This window comes from Paramisgurnus dabryanus, chromosome 17 (assembly GCF_030506205.2).
Source record: "Paramisgurnus dabryanus chromosome 17, PD_genome_1.1, whole genome shotgun sequence".
In the NCBI taxonomy this organism is placed as follows: Eukaryota; Metazoa; Chordata; class Actinopteri; order Cypriniformes; family Cobitidae; genus Paramisgurnus; species Paramisgurnus dabryanus.
The window spans coordinates 36,203,477-36,223,345 of record NC_133353.1 but is presented as its reverse complement, the minus strand read 5'-3'; the positions used below and the strand labels follow the sequence as shown (position 1 = coordinate 36,223,345).

General features: G+C 41.5%; 1 protein-coding gene across 1 annotated transcript in view; it reads left to right on the top strand.

Annotated features, from left to right (window-relative positions):
- Positions 1–19,621, top strand: part of galnt16 (UDP-N-acetyl-alpha-D-galactosamine:polypeptide N-acetylgalactosaminyltransferase 16) — a 28,057-nt gene extending 8,436 nt beyond the window's left edge. Inside the window, exons 5-15 of the mRNA XM_065267437.2 lie at positions 2,109–2,174; positions 3,029–3,150; positions 5,309–5,396; positions 6,274–6,358; positions 6,498–6,601; positions 8,515–8,641; positions 8,728–8,820; positions 9,091–9,174; positions 9,288–9,411; positions 10,962–11,078; positions 18,475–19,621. Of these exons, the coding sequence (XP_065123509.1) occupies positions 2,109–2,174; positions 3,029–3,150; positions 5,309–5,396; positions 6,274–6,358; positions 6,498–6,601; positions 8,515–8,641; positions 8,728–8,820; positions 9,091–9,174; positions 9,288–9,411; positions 10,962–11,078; positions 18,475–18,618 (1,154 nt within the window). The 3' untranslated portion in view covers positions 18,619–19,621. The remainder of the gene's footprint in view (positions 1–2,108; positions 2,175–3,028; positions 3,151–5,308; positions 5,397–6,273; positions 6,359–6,497; positions 6,602–8,514; positions 8,642–8,727; positions 8,821–9,090; positions 9,175–9,287; positions 9,412–10,961; positions 11,079–18,474) is intronic.
- The last annotated feature ends 248 nt before the right edge of the window (positions 19,622–19,869 follow it).

The window sequence follows — 19,869 nt, the reverse complement described above, 5'->3', positions numbered from 1 at the left end:
ACTAAAAGACTGTTGTGTGTCCGTTCAGCCAATAAAATCATTGAGGGGAACCGTATTATTACACTTATGAAAATTAACCATGGTTTTACTACAGTTAAATAAAAAAAAGCATGGTTACTGTAGTAAAATCATGGTTTTGCTGATAGTAATCAATACACCAAAAAACCATGGTTACTACACTTTTACCACAAAAAACACGATTCATTTTGTAAGAATAAACTCGACTAAAATACCCAAACCATTACAGAACCTCCACAGACCATAACAAGTTTGATGTGATAGATTTAATGATTTGTTGAGTTTTGATTATCTGCACATCGTGTTGATACTGAATGCAATTTTTCTTGATTTAAACACACCGTGGTATTACTATGGTACATTTACAGAACATTATAGTATGCAATGCTGTAGTATATCATTGTTTGTTTGTTTGGGCACAGCAAAGGCTGTTATTACAGTGAGTTCCTTTTTTTGGACGAGCTGAACTATGAAAGGGAAGAGGTTTGGGGTTTTAGATATTTTTGTCATGTTAGTTTGTGAGTGTACAGTATATTACCAGTGCCAAGTTACTGATACAACAATGCAAATGATAAATGGGTAAAATGTCTTGTGTCAGGGCATTTAACTGTAGTTTTTAAGGTTATGGATTATATTTCTATGTTTTCACTGCACCAGAATACTGTACTGAATTCTGTCTGTATACCTTCAGTATTTAGTATTGAATATCTCAGAGAATAGGTTTAGTGAGATTTATGCGTAGTGAGGTGAGTTAGTCTTGGTAAAGCAGGATTTTACCTTCATCTTTAAATCATGAATAGTGCTGCTCATAATTGAGCTCCTATTTCATCATCAGCATCATCTGAAGAACTCAATGTTCAGAAACATTCATGTATTTTCTCTCAGGATCTCATTGTGTCTTTAAAACTGTAAACCTTATGTAAGCATAGATGAATAATACGAGCTCTGTACATGGTAATGAGATATCATGAGCCTCAAATGCGATTATTTCCTCCTCCTTATGTAAACCCTGTGCATGCAAAAGACGGCTGGAAAACAGACCAATCTCAACATTACACCAACTGTGTTGTGACTGCTGTGTTAACCTTCTATGCTAGTTAATGCTATATGCTAGTTAATGCTATATGCTAGTTAATGCTATATGCTAGTTAATGCTATATGCTTGCGTTTAGGCTGAAGTTCTACTATTGACGTTACAGTTACATTTTGCAGGTCCATAAACACAAACTTGGCACTCAGAAACGTCCATTAACAATCTCCAAACAATTGATTATTCCTCAAAATCTGTAATCTGTGACAAATCATAGGGTTGTAAGTGGACATGAAAAACTGACTCTGGATCATTTTTGCACTTAATAAAGCCACAAACCTTCTGTGTAGATATCAGAGAACAATTTAACAGATTATTCAGATGCATTCTTTGGCACCTTTAAGTCATTTTAGATCACAGGTAAAAAAACTTTTAATGTCTTGACCACTGTGTCTTTTTGAGCAATTGACATTATCAGCATTATTATTATTATTATTATTATTATTATTATTATTATTATTATTATTATTATTATTATTATTATTATTATTATTATTCAAATATTTTGGTAATTTTTTCTTATTTTGTAACAATCACAGTCAAATGAAAATAAATGCATCACTGAATTCCAGAAAATGTCCCACATTAAAATAACACCATAAAGTGTTTTACACATACAGGTTTCTGTGTAAGATCAGTTTGATCTCTGCTAATCTGTGATCCCATCACCATCTGTCTCTCTCACTCTCGCTCTCTCTTCTTTATTATAGTACTGTATATATAAAGCAACACTTGACTGTGTGTATATGACTTCTGTGAGTGTGGTTGCTGTGGTTTCTCTGAGCTCTACATTAATCTGTTATCATGCTGTGATTTATTTTTACTCTTCAGCTTTTGTCTTTGTGTTTTTATTGTGCGTTAATAGTTTCATTCACAGATACATTTTGCTATACTCTTACTTAATAATACTTGATTTAGAATTCAGCAGTCAAATATTTCTGTAATCTGAATCTGCTGACCCTTAATGCTCCAGGTTTGATGTTTTTCTCTTTCTCTGCAGCTGAAGATTGTCGACTGCTCTCTCAGATCCCAAAGGTGCGCTGTCTGCGCAATGAACGCAGAGAAGGTACGTGTGTAAAATAAGAGTTTACTTACTGTAAGATTGAATAGAAATCACTCATACACTTTCTAAACTAACATTTTATATGCAATTTCATTTAAATGTGACTGTTAAAATACCCATCCGAAGTCTCTTTTAAAAGTTTTTGAAGCATTTTTGTTTACATATTTTCATAAGTAAAGTTAAATTTCAGAATTGTCACATCCACAATTTTTCCTCATTAATGCACTAATAAAAATGTAAATAAATATTTAGTGATCTTTAAAGAGCCCACCCCTTTCTGTGTTTTAATTCACAGAAATCCTACAAAGTATATTGTGTCCCAAAACTTTGTGTCGTTTTTGGTCACACCTGTAACGCATGAATACTGTCCAGATCTAAAGATATAAGCGACAAATTTAAAATTATATCATATTTTTTTTCTGATGTCTGGACTCTATCATCAGGGTTTTAGGAAAATATAAATGTTTAATATATATGGTAATAAATGCATATGTAGTTCAATTGTTTTACTGCAGCCATCACGTCCATAACGTTGGAATTGCTAATATGAATTACAGCATCTCTCTGGCTATAAAAACCAAAGAACGGCTACTCTCTTGTGTAAGATTTAAAGAAACAATTTGCCCAAATACCCTTTGCACATAAAGAATTCATATTAATACCTCAGAGGTGCATATTGTATGGGACATAGTAGGACCTTTTTAAAGGGTACTGCCCCAGTGACAGCTAGGGACCAATATTAGAGAATTTTCTGACAGTGTGTATTACATATTGCATTATGCATTGATTGTAATTGATTGCAGATGCCTGACTATGTTAATAAAGGTGTTATATAGTGTGTTGTGTGTTGTGTTCAGGTCTCATTAGGTCTCGTGTTAGAGGAGCATCTGCAGCTTCAGCCTCCATCCTGACGTTTCTGGACAGTCACTGTGAGGTGAACACAGATTGGCTTCAGCCTATGATCCAAAGAGTTAAAGAGGTGCGTCGACTCGTCTCTATTACACTAAACACACATTACACACAGCACATAGTATACCAGATCAGCACTTGTTTTATCAGATGATGAATTTCTCTCTTACTCTCTGACCGAGCTTTTAGTGTTATTAATGACTCATGAATGATCTGAATCCAGAAAGGATCTTCTGAAACATATTTTCTTAAGAACAGAGAGAGAGAGAGAGAGAGAGAGAGAGACACTTTATCTTCTCACAGCTGCACCGTATCTCATCTTCACTCTCTTCATCATTCCCTCTGCTTTTTTTCCTAAACAAAAGCTTATGTATGTAGCTAGCCTCATTGTTTCAACCTTAAATATTAACAAATGTTAACTCTTTCCCAGCCAGCATTTTTTAAAAAGTTGGCTTATTTTTTCATGATTTTTACAAAAGTTAAATAACATTTTCTTTTATAATTACTGTATATAAACATAAAATATAAAAAAATGAAAGAACAGAGCCTCTGCTTTCAAACAAAAAAAGTTTCATCCTGGTTTATTTGTTTTCTTTTATCATCTCTTAAATATGGGTAGGTTTGTTCAAAAATACCAAATTTTGAGCAAAAAGCTGAGAAAATTGTGTTTTTGTGAAGGACTTTTGTTAGAGATTCAGAATGAAAATCAAAACATACACAGGGTTTTAACTGTTTTTGGGTCAGTGGATGCTTCAGTGTTTTATAAGTTGGGTAAGAGTGCCACCTAGTGGATAATAGCAGAAATATAGATTGGAAAGAGTCATTGGCAGAAAAGCATTAACTCTTAATTGGTGAGATAACTTATCAATGGCGGGGAAAGACTTAAAGTACACACTTAGCTGCATTTCCGTTAAAGATTTGCATACTTTCTAAATGTAAACAAAAGACTATTGCGAAATGATAGTGTTTCCATTATCTATTATTATTAACTATTATTTAGTTCATACTGCGTCATCTTCAAATAATAATTATATGATTACTTGCATCAGGTGACCTTGCAGTTTTGCAAAATTCACCTTTTCCAAATTGCCTGAAAAACCACCTCATGTGAGCGTAAAAAAAAACTGCGATATGGAGATGGGAGTAAGTAGTTTTTTTATTGGCCATATTTTTAATTCCCAATTTCAATTTGCGCAATTAAAGGATAATGGAAATGCAGTTAGTGTTTGACACTATAGACCATTTTGCGAGATGTAAACAACACTGGTCCAGAAACAGTTTGTAACAGTTTTCTTTATAGCACATATATCTTTAAGGTGTTTCTTTGACTTTTTAATTCAGTTCTATATGTTCTGTTGGTTGTATTTTATCCCAACATTTATGTAGTGTTAAAAAACTGATACATGAAGTGCTTCTGCACCAGTGTTGTTTACATCTTGCAAACTGGTCTATAGACACAAAACATTTAAACATTATATATTAAGAGATCATTAAGGTTTTTCTATGTTTATGTTGTTTGTTGCATTACAGTACTAAGATATTTACTGAGATAAATTGAATTTATGAATATGTCAGGATTATAATGTCAACAATCCCAAAAATCTTAACAGGGCTAAAAATATCCTAGACATATATTTTTAAAAAAAAAATTTTTACATATCTTTGAGTAATTCAGAGTTAAACAGTATAGAGAATATATGAAGGTAAATATCCAATGGTTTATCCTCCAAAACCATGTATTATTATAATCTGACAACATTCCTGTACCATGGTTCCGCCCCGGTTTTTCTTTCTAAGGGATGGAAAGATGAGTTTTCACTGACAGACCTCTCATTATCAGTTGTAATGTATGACACTGTTGTGTATGAGATGGGTTACAGATGGAGGTCCGGGTTTCCCCCCACCCAAACTCAATCTCTCTGGAGTCCAATGTGTTCACAGTGAGAGCCAGTCTTTAATCCAAAACATTTGTTTCTCTCTTATGCAGTTGTAATGTGAACTTCCCCGGCATACAAGATTTTATGTGACACAGTTGCTTACATGATCATAAATAGTTTAACATATTACACCGCAGTAAACCAAGAGTCACACTGACATGAGATTTGATGTGTTTGTTTACATGTTTTGTGTTGATGTGTAGTTCAGGTTATTCAGGGATGGTTACACGTTTACAGAATGTCCCAGTAGTAGATGATTACAGGTTTTAATGGTGTTTATTGTGGTTTTAGGATCACACTCGTGTTGTCAGTCCTATCATTGATGTCATCAGTTTGGATAACTTCGCCTATCTGGCCGCATCTGCAGATCTGAGGGGAGGTGAGAGAGCTCAACGTTAATGTGTGTAACATCTAAAGCAGTGCAATGCTTTTTACATAGCAAAAGTTTATTTAATGTATTGTAAAGTTTCTTCTGCTCCTTAGATGTTGCTCCTAAAAATAAACCTGCAGTAATCTCAGTGTATCCACAGTAATCTCTCTGTTAGCTTTTAAAGGGGACATTTCAAGACTTTTTTAAGATGTCAAATAAATCTTTGCTGTCCCCAGAGCACATATGCGAAGTTTTTGCTCAAAATATCATATGGATAATTTATTATAGCATATTAAAATTAACACTTTGTAGGTGTGAGCAAAAATGTGTCATTTGTGGGTGTGTCCTTTAAAATGCTAATGAGCTGATCTCTCCACTAAATGTCAGTGCCGTGGTTGGATAGTGCAGATTAAGGGGTGGTATTCTTATAATAAGATCCCCTTCTGACATCACAAGGGGAGACAAATTTCAATGAGCTATTTTAATTATACCATTGAGATATGGCGGACAGTGTGCAACTCGCTGAAGGTGGAAACTATGGTAATGCAGGACTGTCAGTCCGTGGCAATGGGCGGGGCTTTATCAGTGTGATGTCACATCGATAAAAGAATCAAAATGGCATGTCTAATAAGACTGCTTTGGTTTAATGTGGATTAAAAAAGGAGTAAGTGGTTCACAGACTGCCAACACACATTTATGTCCTAACACGTTGTAAAAGTGGATTTTGCACAATAGGTGCCCTTTAAATCTCCTGAGTTTTGAAAGTGTGAACATTTTGAAGTTTTTCTCTCTGTTCTGTTTGTGTGCTAGTTATTAAAATGATCTGATAGCAGACACGCTGAAGAGATTTGCATGGGTTGAGCAAAATGTTTCTCCTCTCTTGTAGGGTTTGACTGGAGTTTACATTTCAAATGGGAACAAATTCCCATAGAACAGAAAATGGCAAGAAATGACCCAACACAACCAATCAGGTCCAGTTTACAAACTATCTCTGTGTTTTCAGTTTAACATACTTTCTGGAATGATGATGTTATACATCCAGATCTATCTCTGTGTGTGTGTGTGTGTACAAAGTATCTTTGTCTTCAAACAGATGTTGTGTTGTTGTAGGACTCCAGTGATTGCCGGAGGAATCTTTGTAATGGATAAAGGCTGGTTTAACCACCTGGGCCAGTATGACACTCATATGGATATATGGGGTGGTGAAAACTTTGGTAAGTCTTGTGTTAACTTCTCACATTTCTCGCTGGATTGTAGCAGCTGTTTGCCAGAGAGTTTGCTATGTGGTTACTAGGTTGTTTGGGTGGTTGCTAGGTGGTGTACGAGGCCAGATGAAGAAACACTAACACCCTGAGTATGAGCTGTAATAAGAGTGATGCTTGATGTGCTGAATATTGACTCTGTGAGGGGAAATGCTGAACTTTTGTGTGGAAGATGAAGCTGCTGGTTTTATTTCATCTTTCATCAGATTTGATTTACTGTTCTCTTTAAAAGAAACGACACATGAGATAAACTACACAGCAAACATCCAGTGAAGATACAGACACCCTACTGATGTGCCTAACTGAGATAATTATCATCAGATGTGCATGTGTTTGAGCGTGTGCATGTGCGTTTGTGTGATTGCTTGCATCTGTATGCATTTGTGTATGTGTGTGCGGGGGTGCGTGCATGCATGTGCGTGTGTGTGCGTGCGTGATCGTGTGTGTGCATGTGTGTGTGCATGTGTGTGTGCATTTATGTGTGTGTGTGCATGCATGCGTGTGTGTGCGTGCGTGTATGCGTGCATGCGTGATCGTGTGTGTGTGTGTGTGTGTGTGTGTATGCATTTGTGTGTGTGTGTGTGCATGCATGCGTGAACTTGTGTATGTGCATGCATGCATGCATGCGTGTGTATGTGTGTTTATGGTTTTTGTGTGTGCGTGTTTGCATGCATGTGTGTGCATGCATGCGTGCATGCATGCGTGTGCGTGCATGCGTGCGCGTGCGTGTGCGTGTGTGTATGTATTTGTGTGTTTGAGTGCATCTGTATGCATTTGTGTTTGTGTGCGTGTATGGATTTGTGTGTGTATGGATTTGTGTGTGTATGGATTTGTGTGTGCGTGTTTGTGTGTTTGTGCGTGCATGCATTTGTGTGTGCATGCGTGCATGTGTGTGCGCATATGTATGTATGTATGTGTGCGCATGAGCATGTGTGTATGTATGTGTGTGTGTGCATTTGTGTATGTGGGCATGCATGTTTGTGTTACAGTTGTGTTTAGGGCCATGTGCTGGTTAAAACTGATTCCTGTATAAGAAACTCTTTGTTAATATATACTGTATACTGTATGTGAATATTATAAGCAATGTATGATGACTAAGTTTGTCTCTTTTATTAATCTTGTAGTTCCAGGTGTGTTAGGAGGTAGATTGATTTTTGGTCTTTCTTTCTGTAGTGTATTTGATTTGTTCGTTAAACACTAAACCCTAAAACAGAAACATTTTCGTAATCATTGGTACGTAAAGCAAGTGGGAAGCCCATCATTTACACACCTTAATGTAATCCTATTTGTATATGACTTCCTTTCTTCAGCTATACACATTTAGAGTTATATTCAAAATATCATGGCTCTTCCTAGCTTTGTAATGGCTTTGAAAAGTGGCCACAATTCATAGACAAAAACCTAGATCTAAAATGGCATCGCACCGGCTCAACATGGGTACGTCACGTGATCAGTGGTTCTCTCGAGTTTCAGGACTTCATTTGAGTTACGATGAAAACCAATGATCGTCTTGTGTACTGAGGTGAAGCCGTCGTGCAACCAAATCTAGATATTAACCCACTGGAGTCCTTTATCTGATGATGGATGGGCTTCTAACACACAGTCCCTATTCAATGCCATTATGAAGCTAGAAAGAGTCATGATTATTTAATATATCTCTAAATGTGTTCAGCTGAAGAAAGAGAAATCATATACACCTAGAATGGCATTAAGGTGAATAAATGATGGCCTAATTTTCATCTGGGGGATATGAAAGAAGATCCTGACCTCAAACAATCTGCCTCCCTGTCTACACATTTGTTGTCATCTTTGTAGATCTCATCTCTCTTTTCTTGTGTCTTGTACTCTTTCTGTGTCTGATATAGAGCTGTCGTTCAGAGTTTGGATGTGCGGAGGGAGTCTGGAGATCTTGCCGTGTAGTCGCGTCGGACACGTCTTCAGAAAACGTCACCCATATGACTTCCCAGAGGGCAATGCGCTCACATACATCAAGTAACTTGATTTTGTTGATTTTAACCATTGATCTTTCACGTGTCTAGCAGTTTGTTTGTTATTTGTTATCTCTGTGTGTATTTCAGGAACACTCGGCGTGCGGCAGAAGTCTGGATGGATGACTATAAGCAGTATTACTATGCTGCCAGACCGTCGGCACAGGGCAAGGCCTTCGGGAGGTCAGGGGTCATTTTCTTTACACCTTCTAAAGGATTTGATAGATGTATATGTGGATATGTTTGTAGAACCTGGTGAACTTTGCTGTTATAAGATTGTCAAATGCTTCACGAGATGCGCAAGAAACTATAAGATTCAATGTTATAGATGTGCTGCCATATTTATCCTTACAGCTGTGATCCATAGATGTCCCATGTATCAGTCGCTAAAAACTAATAATATTAATCATTTTATTAAACTTAATCTTATTTATTTCTCTCTCTCTTTTCTAGTATCGCAGATCGTCTTACATTGAGACGGAAATTAAACTGTAAATCTTTCCGCTGGTATCTTGAGAACGTCTACCCTGAGCTCAAGTGAGTCACGTCTCTGTGTTTGAACTCTTGACACAAACTTTATTTAATACTCTTTGCTGTCTGTGCAGAACGTGTTTTGTTTATTTCATGTGTTTCTGGGTTTATTTCTTCAGGATTCCAGAGCAGGAATCTCCATACAGTGTCCTGAAACAGAGCGATTTGTGTCTGGAGAGTCACGGCACAGACAGTCTTAGTTTAACTGAATGTAAAAGTGCACCAGACATACCTGAATCACAGGTGAGAGTTTAATATCATACTGAAGAAATAAACATTATGAACTTAAAGTCGCCATGAAACTGAAGTATTGATTGTCTTATTTTTTCCGTGGTGATGTATATCCGAGAAAAACAGCTTCTGAAATGATTAAAGGTAGAGCTGGTCATGAATTCGTCCATCGAGAACTGATTGGATTGTTTGAAGTTGGGCCGTGTTGCTATTTGCTGCTATCTTTTTCCCGTACCCTGCCCATATGATCGAAAGTAAAGAGAGATTGTTTGGAGGAGGGGAGGAAATTTGCGTTTTTGATTTAAGAATATTAGGGCACATTAATTTTTTTCTTTAAAGCTTCACAAAATGCCTTCCAGGAACATTTTTCTCTAAAAATATATAAACATATAAATATATCAAATGAAAGAACAGACCCTGCTTACAAACAAACGAACAAAACGGGGAAAAACTTTTTTCCATCCTACCTTCATTTGTTCTCTTTTAACACCTTTCAAATATGGGTAGATTTCTTTAAATATAGCACATTTCTAGCAAAAGCTGAAATAATTGCAGTTTTGTAAAGCAATTTTGTTAGAGATCAGATTGAGAATCATGATCAAAACATACACAGAGTTTAAACTGTTATTGAATTAGTTTTTGCTTCATTTTTTATAAATTGGATAAGAGCGCCACCTAGTGGATAAAAGGATATACAGATTACCATAAAAATGTGCAGGAAAGCGTCATTGGCGGGGAATACTTTTCACAGAGAAGTATTTGTAAAACAAATACCACAATATTCCAAAACAAATGACAGTTTTTCATTTGATTTTCATTGCAACTTTAACAACATTTAATGTCCTTATTGGTAGAATATTTGATAGAAAAAATCATTTATTAAATACTTCTGTTCATCATTATGTGTTTGGCTTCTGTGTGTTACTGTATGTTTATTTGGTTGTAATTAATCTGTTCAAGTTTAAGTTTAGTCCCTTAGTTGATCTTTACATCACAGTATCCTCTATTGTCTTTGTCATACTTTAATTGGAAAAATCTTTTTCATGATCTTACATTTCAAAACATCGCCCCTAAATTGGCTATATTTTGTTTATAGTTTATACCACGCGACTGTTAAACGCTACAATCTCATTGGTTTAGAAACGTTATACAGGTGTGCATTATTTTATACCATGGGGCTTTTGAATGCTTTATTCTGATTGGTTGAGAAATGTTCCACAGGTATGCCTTATTTTTTGATAAATGCACACCTTAAGTTATAAATAATTAAAGACACATTTATATTAATTTTTAGTTTTATATTAAACCATATCTGTCAAAATGATTTGCAGCATCCGGGTTTACAGTTTCAGGCGGTGGTTATCTCGGAATAACATACCATAGAGTTGGAATGTTGCGACTGGCCAATAAGAATCAAGGCTTGTAGAGAGCTGTGTAATAATAAACTTTATGTAGATTACAAGAGGTTTCAGATTAACAACACTGAGAAAACCTCAGATTTCTCTTTGACTGTTAGTCTAACATCACTGTTATATCTTCATTTCTGTGTTGTGGTTTGACAGAAGTGGACTCTGGTTGAACCACAGATCCGACAGAATGACCTCTGTTTGGCCATCACTGCTTTCACTCCAGGGTCAAAGGTCAAACTGGATCCCTGTAACTTGAAAGAATCCAGACAGGTGAGTGTAAAGTGTGTCAGATAATGTAACAGGACAACACACTGAAAATACATTGGGTTAGAATATCTTTAACAGAAGGCTTTGAACAAAAAATTCATTTTTAAGCATTAATGTTAATATTATTTATTTTGGACAACATGTAATTGGTCGTTATTTACACTCCATGTATAGATTACTCTAGTTCGAAAATGTAATGATAATAATAAATATTCACATGATGGATCTTTATATTTTAAAAATAACGAAAGTCTGCTACATTGATACATTAAATTCATTTCTACATTAAATCATGATGGCATGCTGAGTTTAATGTGATATTTGAAAGAAAAGGCATACAGTAAAAGTGTTATTCTTATTATAGATCTTGTCTGAAACATTTAGATATGTATGGTTATATAATATTATTTTTTATTTTCTTCTGCTCCTTTCCATTTTTTTTTTATGTCATCTAAATTTTGTTTAGTCCTCACACGCGCACAGAAATCAGAAGTTCCCTTTCAGTCGGTCACTACGACGTCACGTCGTGACCGACGAATTGGGAACTCGCTTAGAGAGACCAATCTGCTTCGTATACTACTAAAACGCCAATGAACTTGGCATTGAGATATTTGCATAATGCTGGCGCCGCCCCGCCAGGTGCCTTTATAAGCAGCAGGTGCAAATAGGGAAATTAGCTTTTTCGCTTCGAAAGCCGGCTTTATCTGCTACTGAGAAGCTACTTTACTCTGTTGGGATTTGATTGCTGAAGTTGGTTGAACTAGCAGTATCACAGCGGACGCTTCGCTTATTCCACGGCTCTACATCTGTTTATTGTTTTGAGTTTAGTGTGTGCGTTGCCTTCCTGTGCGCTCATCAACTAAGCATCTGAGTGAATTTCCCTAAAAGAGTGATACGAGAGAGCTTTGTGCCTTGTTAAAGGCAGCCACTCTCTCGTATATGCGGAGATCAGCGTCCTTTTCAGGATAGCTTTTCGCCCGTGCGATCTTGGATGCGAGAAGTATAAGGGTTCCAGTGACGGTCACGAGCGCTGTCTTCGTGCTCAGGCATCGAGCACTCCGGGGCTGCGTTCGTGGAGAGTTTCTGTTCTCTCTGTGAGAGCATAACCCTCTTGGATTGCGGAGACGACTGTCGTTTCTACGGGAACGCTGTCCGCGCCTTTGCAGTGCTGACGCCGCCATGGTGCGGCTGTCAAGCGCTCGCAGGGCGCCCTTCGCGTCACTACGCTGAGTAGGACGGAGGAGGCGTCCTCCACCTACCGGCCTTCTCATCCTCAGCCGGTTGAGGCTCCGGTGGAGACTGCAGAGTCGTGTTCTACGATGTCTGCCGAATCCATTGGACCTCCTTCTGGTCCCGTCACTTCTGCAGCATCAGAGGGGTGTCCATTTTTCCTCCGAGGCAGAGTCGTTCCGGAGATGGCGGCCGTGCCCGCGAGCGGCGGAGACGGTAGAGTTGGAAAGGTTAACCCCTCTCCGCCCGAACCGTCCCGCCCACATGATTGGTACTTCGGAGCTGCTCGGGCCTCTCGGTCCTCTCCTCCTGTGCCTTTCTTTCCCGGCGGCACGAAGAGCTGACGTGATTTGCGGCCGTCCGGCCGTTCAGCTTCACCCCTCATCTCCCTCACCAACGGAGCCGCTAAGGGCGGGGACCCCTTCAGTGGAGCGGGATGCGTTCCTGGAGGGACCACCCAACCCTTCCCTCCCGTGTTTGTAGACAGTCGTCCGGTTACGGACGCTGCCCATCAGGCATGCCGGAGAGGCGGCTTCGGCCCTGCACGCAATAACGTTGCTGCAGGCTCACAAGGATTTACGAGGGAGCCCGCGACCTTCAGTCGTGCGATGTCCACCACAGTGGTTCAAGATCGCCACCTTTGGCTGTGTCTGGCTGACATGACGGACGCAGACGAGAACAACTTGAATGCTCCTGTCTCACAGACCGGCCTCTTCGGCGAGCCAGGGGAGTCGTACAGCTCCGCTGCGCAGACTGAGGCGATCTCCTAGGTCATGCCCCGGCGGAAGAGAGCTGCCCTTGGTCCACCACGCCGGCTCCTCAGTCTGCCTCTCGCCGTCGGCGTCCTGCGGCGACCACCTCCGTTCCCCTCCTCGGACCCCATCTCGGCAGCGCAGGGGAACCGGTCGTCAGCAGCTCGCCCCGCCCGCTTAGCCGCTTCCCGTGAAATTCGGGAGTTTAAGTGGCCAGTGAAGGGCGACCCGGATTGGCAGAGGATCACTCTTCAGGAGATGGAGCTCCTTCCCCCGATAGAGGGTCGGGTGGAAAATCCTTGGTTTGCATATGTTCCACCGGCTGTTCGGCCGGTACCCACTTAACCACACATAAGAGTGCATTCCTCTTCCCTCTCTAGGTCTCCGGAGGATCGAGAGAGCCGTGAGCGGGTACACACCAGCTCCCCTACCTCTCCTCTATCGCCAGCGGGTGACCTGAGGAGTCCGAGCTCTCCGCTGAGGAGACCGGACCACCAGCACCCTCATCGGAGTCTGCGCTCTCCGTAGAGGAGACCAGACGACCGTTACCCTCAGCGGGCTCAGGTCAGTGTCACACACACATACTGTAGATGTTTATGCTGTCACAGCAGACGCACCGGCAGTCCCACCTGTCTCGCTTCGCTGCCCCACCGCGGGTACTTCGGTAGTGTCGTTATTTCTCCTCGTACGGTGCCTGGGTGCTTGGCTTCAGTTCCCAGCCCGTTTCGTTGGGTTTTACGCACGATCCGCCTCGGTTACGAATCCGGCACACCCCAAAATTCGGGCTTTCGTTTCACTGTAGTGAAAGCGTCCGATGCACATGTACTGCGTGCAAAAATCGATATCCTGTTGGCGAAGGATGTTCGAGCCGGTCCCTCTTACCGAGATGATGATGATAGGGTTTTTCCAGCCTTTATCTCATAGTACCCAAAATACGCGGCGGGTTACGATCGATTTGATTTACGCACCGGCTCTACGAAGGTGTTCTTTTTGGATGATAACGCCGAGGCTCGTATTTCAATGTTCAGATCGGTTTGCAGCCTTAGACCTGTAAGACATGTACTTATGTGTCCATCTCCCCTCGCTTTAGACCGTTTTTTCGCTCTGCGTCGTGGGGTGGGCATATTAATACTAAGTACACCATTCGAGCTGTCTCTCTCTCCGTGTCTCCATGTGTAGTCACGGCATTGAAATGTCAGAGAGAGAGCGTTGTTCGCATTCTGCTTTTTTCTACGTCGACTTATAATAGCCCGTTCTTGGCAGACGTGCGCGAACACATAGAGTTAATGCTTCGGCATCTCGCTCGTTTAAGTCTTCAGGTCGACTGGGAAAGAGCAACTTTGCCCCGTGCAGAGGATCCTTTTTCTCAGTATGGAAATAAGACTCGATCGACTAATTGGCGTGTTTAACAAGAGCGCGCAACCAGTCAGTTCTGACTTGCCTCGGTTTAATTCGAGGGAAGTACGCGGTCCCTCTGAAACAATTTCAGAAGCTCCTGGACATATGACAGCATGCTGCGGCTGTGACGCCGCCCGAGCTGCTTCATATGAGACCGCTTCAGCATTGGCTTACGATCGAGTCTCGAGGAGAGCGTGGCACCCGACATACACCGTGTAAACATTGCACCTGCGTGTCATTTAAATTTTTCCCTGTGGTAGACCCGCCATTTCCGATAGAAGATATGCCCCTGAGGGGTCTCCTGGCATTCTGTATATTGCAATGCCCTCAGCACGGGATGATCAGCCATGTATGACGGGCTTGCAGTCTCAGGGGTGTGCATAGCACCCCAACTGCCGCGAGCGGTGCGCTGTATATCTGGGACTTGTACGCTCCGCTATGGAGATGCGAGGGAAGGATGTATTAGCCGACACCAATAACATTGCGACTGTTGCGTTATTTACCGTTAAGGCGGTTTTGCGCTCTCGTCACCTGTCGCATCTCGCTCGTCATCTCCTCCTTTGGAGTCAGAAGCATCTGAGGTCCCTTCGTGCCATTTACATCCCGGGTTCGCTCAATACAGCGGCAGACGCGCTTCCCGAGCTGCGCCCCCGGCGAATGGCGACTCCACCTCCAGACGGTCCAGCTAATTTGGAAGAAGTTCGGTTGTGCGTAGATAGATCTGTTTGCGTCGCCGGACGATACCCACTGTCGCCTATTTTATTCACTAACCGAGGGCAGCCTCGGCGTGGATGCGTTGGCACACAGCTGGCCGCGGGGGCTGCGTAAATACGCATTCCTTCCAGTGAGCTTTATTGCGCAGACACTGTGCAAAGTCAGGCAGGACGAGGAGAGCCTTTTATTAGTCGCCCCGTACTGGATTGGTTTTCAGAGTTAATGCTCCTCGCGACAGCCCCTCCCTGACGATTTCCCCTGAGGAAAGACTTTCTTTCTCAAGGAAGGGGCACATTATGGCACCCGCGCCCCGACCTGTGGGATTTCCATGTATGGTCGTTGAGCGCGCGCAAGGTTTAGGTGATTTATCGCAAGTGGTATCTAACACCATCGACGCGGTTCGAGCACCGTCCACAAGACGGGCTTACGCGCTTAAAGAAACCTTTTTCGTCACCCGGTGCTCTTCGCAACGCGAGGACCCCAGAGAATGCCCATTAACATTGTGCTTTATATCTTTAACATAGGTTAGATGGTAGGCTGTCCCTCCGCCATTAAAGTTGATATCGCCGCTATTTCTGCTCATCACTCTCTTATCAACGGCAGATCAGTTGGCCAGCATGATTTAATTATTACATTTTAAGAGGCGCTCGCAGGCTAAACCCCTCGCGCCCTCCCTCTTTCCTCCTGAGACCTGTCCATGGTGCTGAAGCCTTCAGGTCTCCCCTTTTGAGCCTTTGCAGTCTACGAGTCTGATGTTTTTTATCAATGAAAACTCTGACCCTGATAGCATTGGCCTCCATGAAGAGAGTAGGGGATTTACATGCATTCTCTGTTGACGATTCGTGCTTATTAGTTTGGTCCTGCTGTCTCACTGAGACCCAGACCAGGCTACGTGCCCAAAGTTCCCACCACTCCCTTCAGAGATAAGGTGGTGAGCTTGCAAGCGCTGCCCCCGGAGGACGCAGACCCAACCATGGCTTTGTTGTGCCCCGTACGCGCACTGCGACTCTACGTGGTTCGCACGCAAAGCCTCAGGACCTCAGACCAGCTCTTTGTTTGTTATGGTGGCCAGCAGAAAGGGAAAGCTGTCACTAAGCAGAGGATGTCTCATTGGATAGTTGATACTATCACCCTGGCTTATAATCTTCAGGGTATTCCTTGCCCCTTTAATTTGAGAGCGCACTCCACACGGAGTGTTGCCTCATCTTGGGCTTTAGCTCGTGGTTCCTCGCTAACAGACATCTGTAGAGCTGCTGGTTGGGCGACACCTAATACGTTCACTAGATTTTACAGTGTTCGTATCGAGCCTGTATCCTCTCGTGTTCTTTCCTCATCAGGGGGAACACGGAGAGCAGTCTCGCAGGTCGGCTTGCAGCCTCCAACTGATGCTTCATAACTGTGTCAGTATGGAAGGCCTTCAGAACAAAGATGCGTAATGGTTTGAATTGTTCTTCCTCCGCTGCCTTGGCAGCCTTTGTTGCGGAGCATTGGCTGTCAGCCTTTCACTAGCTGTATCCTCGCGAACCTACGTGTCTGGCTCGGGCTCCACATTGTGTCCCACCGGGTTCCTTTGTGAGTATTTTTCCGTGGGGTTAATCCTACCAGCCCACGTTTCCCTTAGCAGAGCACTGCTTTGCTTACACAGCCACGGCTGTCTTTATTCCTCAACTACGGTTGACTTTCGCCCACCATTAGCCCTTAAGACGGGTGGTGGCTTCCGCAGCGTTCCTATCCCGCTCAGGTAGGGCGCTTCCCAGTCGCTGGCACTTCTGTGGGGTTAAAGGAACATCTAGTGCCCGGCCTTCTGCCTTAAAACCTACCTCCTCCTCCTTAAGTGGAACCGGAGGGCTTTTACGCAGTCACTGGAAGAGGTCAGCCCCTAGTGGCGTTTTGATAGGGATTCCCAATTCGTTGGTCACGACGTGACGTCGTAGTGACCGACTGAAAGGGAACGTCTCGGTTACGGATGTAACCCTCGTTCCCTGAAGGAGGGAACGGAGACGTCACGTCCTGTCGCCACAGGGCTGCTCCCTGCTGTTTATCGACCGGTCACTTTCTCCCGGCTTTCTCAGCGAAAAGAAGCTAATTTCCCTATTTGCACCTGCTGCTTATAAAGGCACCTGGCGGGGCGGCGCCAGCATTATGCAAATATCTCAATGCCAAGTTCATTGGCGTTTTAGTAGTATACGAAGCAGATTGGTCTCTCTAAGCGAGTTCCCAATTCGTCGGTCACGACGTGACGTCTCCGTTCCCTCCTTCAGGGAACGAGGGTTACATCCGTAACCGAGACGATTTACACGGGTAGGGGTGAGTGGGGCACAAACTAACGCGGGGTTGATTGTAACGCAGCTATTTTACATATTTATACAGGGCCAAGCAATCTGTGCTTTTGGTCTTTTTCTCTTACTGTCATCTCCTGTCACACGGTGTTACAATGAAACCTCCGGTATACAATGATAATGAAATGAAAATAATGTAAATACTGTTAATCCAAATATTGATACAATATCAGGGGAAATACACACAACTCACAATTATGATTTTTTTCTGCATCCCTTTCAAAAAAATCTATTTATATGCATTGATGCATAACACAAGGATGGTTAGATGAAGGATCATGAATGGATGGATGAATTTATGGATATCTATCTATTATAGTCTCACAAATAAACTTTAAGTGTTCATTTGTAGTAGAGATGTGTGTGTTGTTTGTGTAAAAAAAAAAAATTCATCTAAATTAAATATTTTTTGAATGATAGAGCCAAAGCCAAAAAGCATTACTTTGTGTCCTGCTCTCCCCTACTTACTGAGACTCATCCACCTATGAGCTGAGAGCTGTAAGAGAAGAGTTTGATATATGAACCGCATCACATTTTGTGCATGAAACATGTAATTAATATATATACAAAAGGTCAGCTTGCTCATTCGGCTGCTTGGTCAGTGAATCATGGAGTCATTCAGCTCTCTGCCGCTGCCAGCAAAGACTCACAGGATAATACAGCATATGTCAAGCGTACCCATATCAAACTCAATGACCTCACACTGCACCAGTCACACAATGTGAGATGCCAAAACATTGCTGCATTGGCGCAGTCAGGTTGCTTGTTTTAATTGTGCCAATGTTGGAAACAGACACAGTTATGAAGTAATGTGTATTTATAATTAATTACATACTACAGTAATGCCAAAACTGTCAGATGATTCATTATGATTATTCAACCAAGTGTATTATCATTAACTGTATTAGTTTAAAATATTTAAATATTTAACATGCATGTAATGAATCAATGTCTTGATTTTTGTAGAAATGGAGGCCCAGAGGTCCGGCATTGCAGCATTTGATCAGTGGTTTGTGTTTGGACAGTCAGCCCCCGTCCGGACCACCGGTCATAGCACAGTGCCGTCCTCAGATGGCCAGCCAATCCTGGGAGCCGCAGCTGATCACCTGACTTAAAGAGCGTTGGGGAAGAAGGGGAAAGGGGAGAAGTTAAGCAGGGTGACCGAACTCGAGGTGCCGTAGGACCCGGAGGAAAACGTTTGCACACTGTTTTAGTTAAAGGTGCTGCTTTCAGAAGAATTACTCATGGCCGTGTACAAAACCTCATGTTTTCATTATGGAATAGCCGGAGAGGGAATAGCAACGGTTTTGCTGCCAAATCCAAGCCTGAGGCTCGGCGTTCCCAGCGTTCACTGTCCAGTTTTCCATTTTTCAGAAGTGGCCGTGGAGTTCACAAAGCATGGTTTTGTCGGTTTACAGGAGTGCTTCGTGACATCTTGAGTGATTTTTCTGAATGTTGTGTAAAGTTTTCAAAAGCGAGAGAATAGATGTGTATATAAATGCCATCTTTTGGAGCCGCCTCAGACCTGTATATTTCCTCATTCCCCAAAACACTGTGGCATCTGCAGCACAGGCTTAAATATCTGCTCTTATAAGGGTCTGAATAGTTTTGTTTCATCACTGTGAAAGGTTTTCTGCTTGATTCACTCAGTATAAGATTGGGATAAAGTCTCAATTCCTTCAATTGAAAATGCATCTACCCTAGAAACACATTCAGCGCCAGAAAGGCTTCGAGAGGTTTACAATAAACAAAAGTCAAAGATTATCCGTACCAGGCTGGCATACTTGCAGAGGGTTTTAGTCTTTTTGTTGAAGTTGTTTGGGTGAATCGAATGGCTCCAGAAATATCCAGTGATAACACAATGCAATGAGTAGATGGGTGCAAAATGCTTTAAAAGAGCTTTTATTCTGCATGGTACTGTACATCAACACAACCCACAGGCTTTTTGCTAACATGTCAGGCCTAAAGACTGTTTTTTTTCTCTGTCTTTTGTGTTTGCCCTTTGAAAATTTGTATTAACTTAAAGCAAGCAGTTTTCATTTTGGAACATGTGCTACTGTAGATGGCAGTGATGTTATTTAAAAAATAAAGACTACCGCCACAAACGGAAAACTATCTAAAACGTATTGTCTCAGTTTTATATGTTATATTCATACTTCATTGGCCATTGATCTTTATGTGCCCCATTATGGGTGCATAAATAATAGATTTATATGAAGACACAGTGCCATCACAAACAAGATCACTCCTCGAAGGAACATTGTTTTAATTATTGGATTTATTACTAAATAGCACAATTTGTGTTATGCATGAACACAAAGTTGCATTGCATTTCTTATTAAATCAATAAGGTGCTCCTAA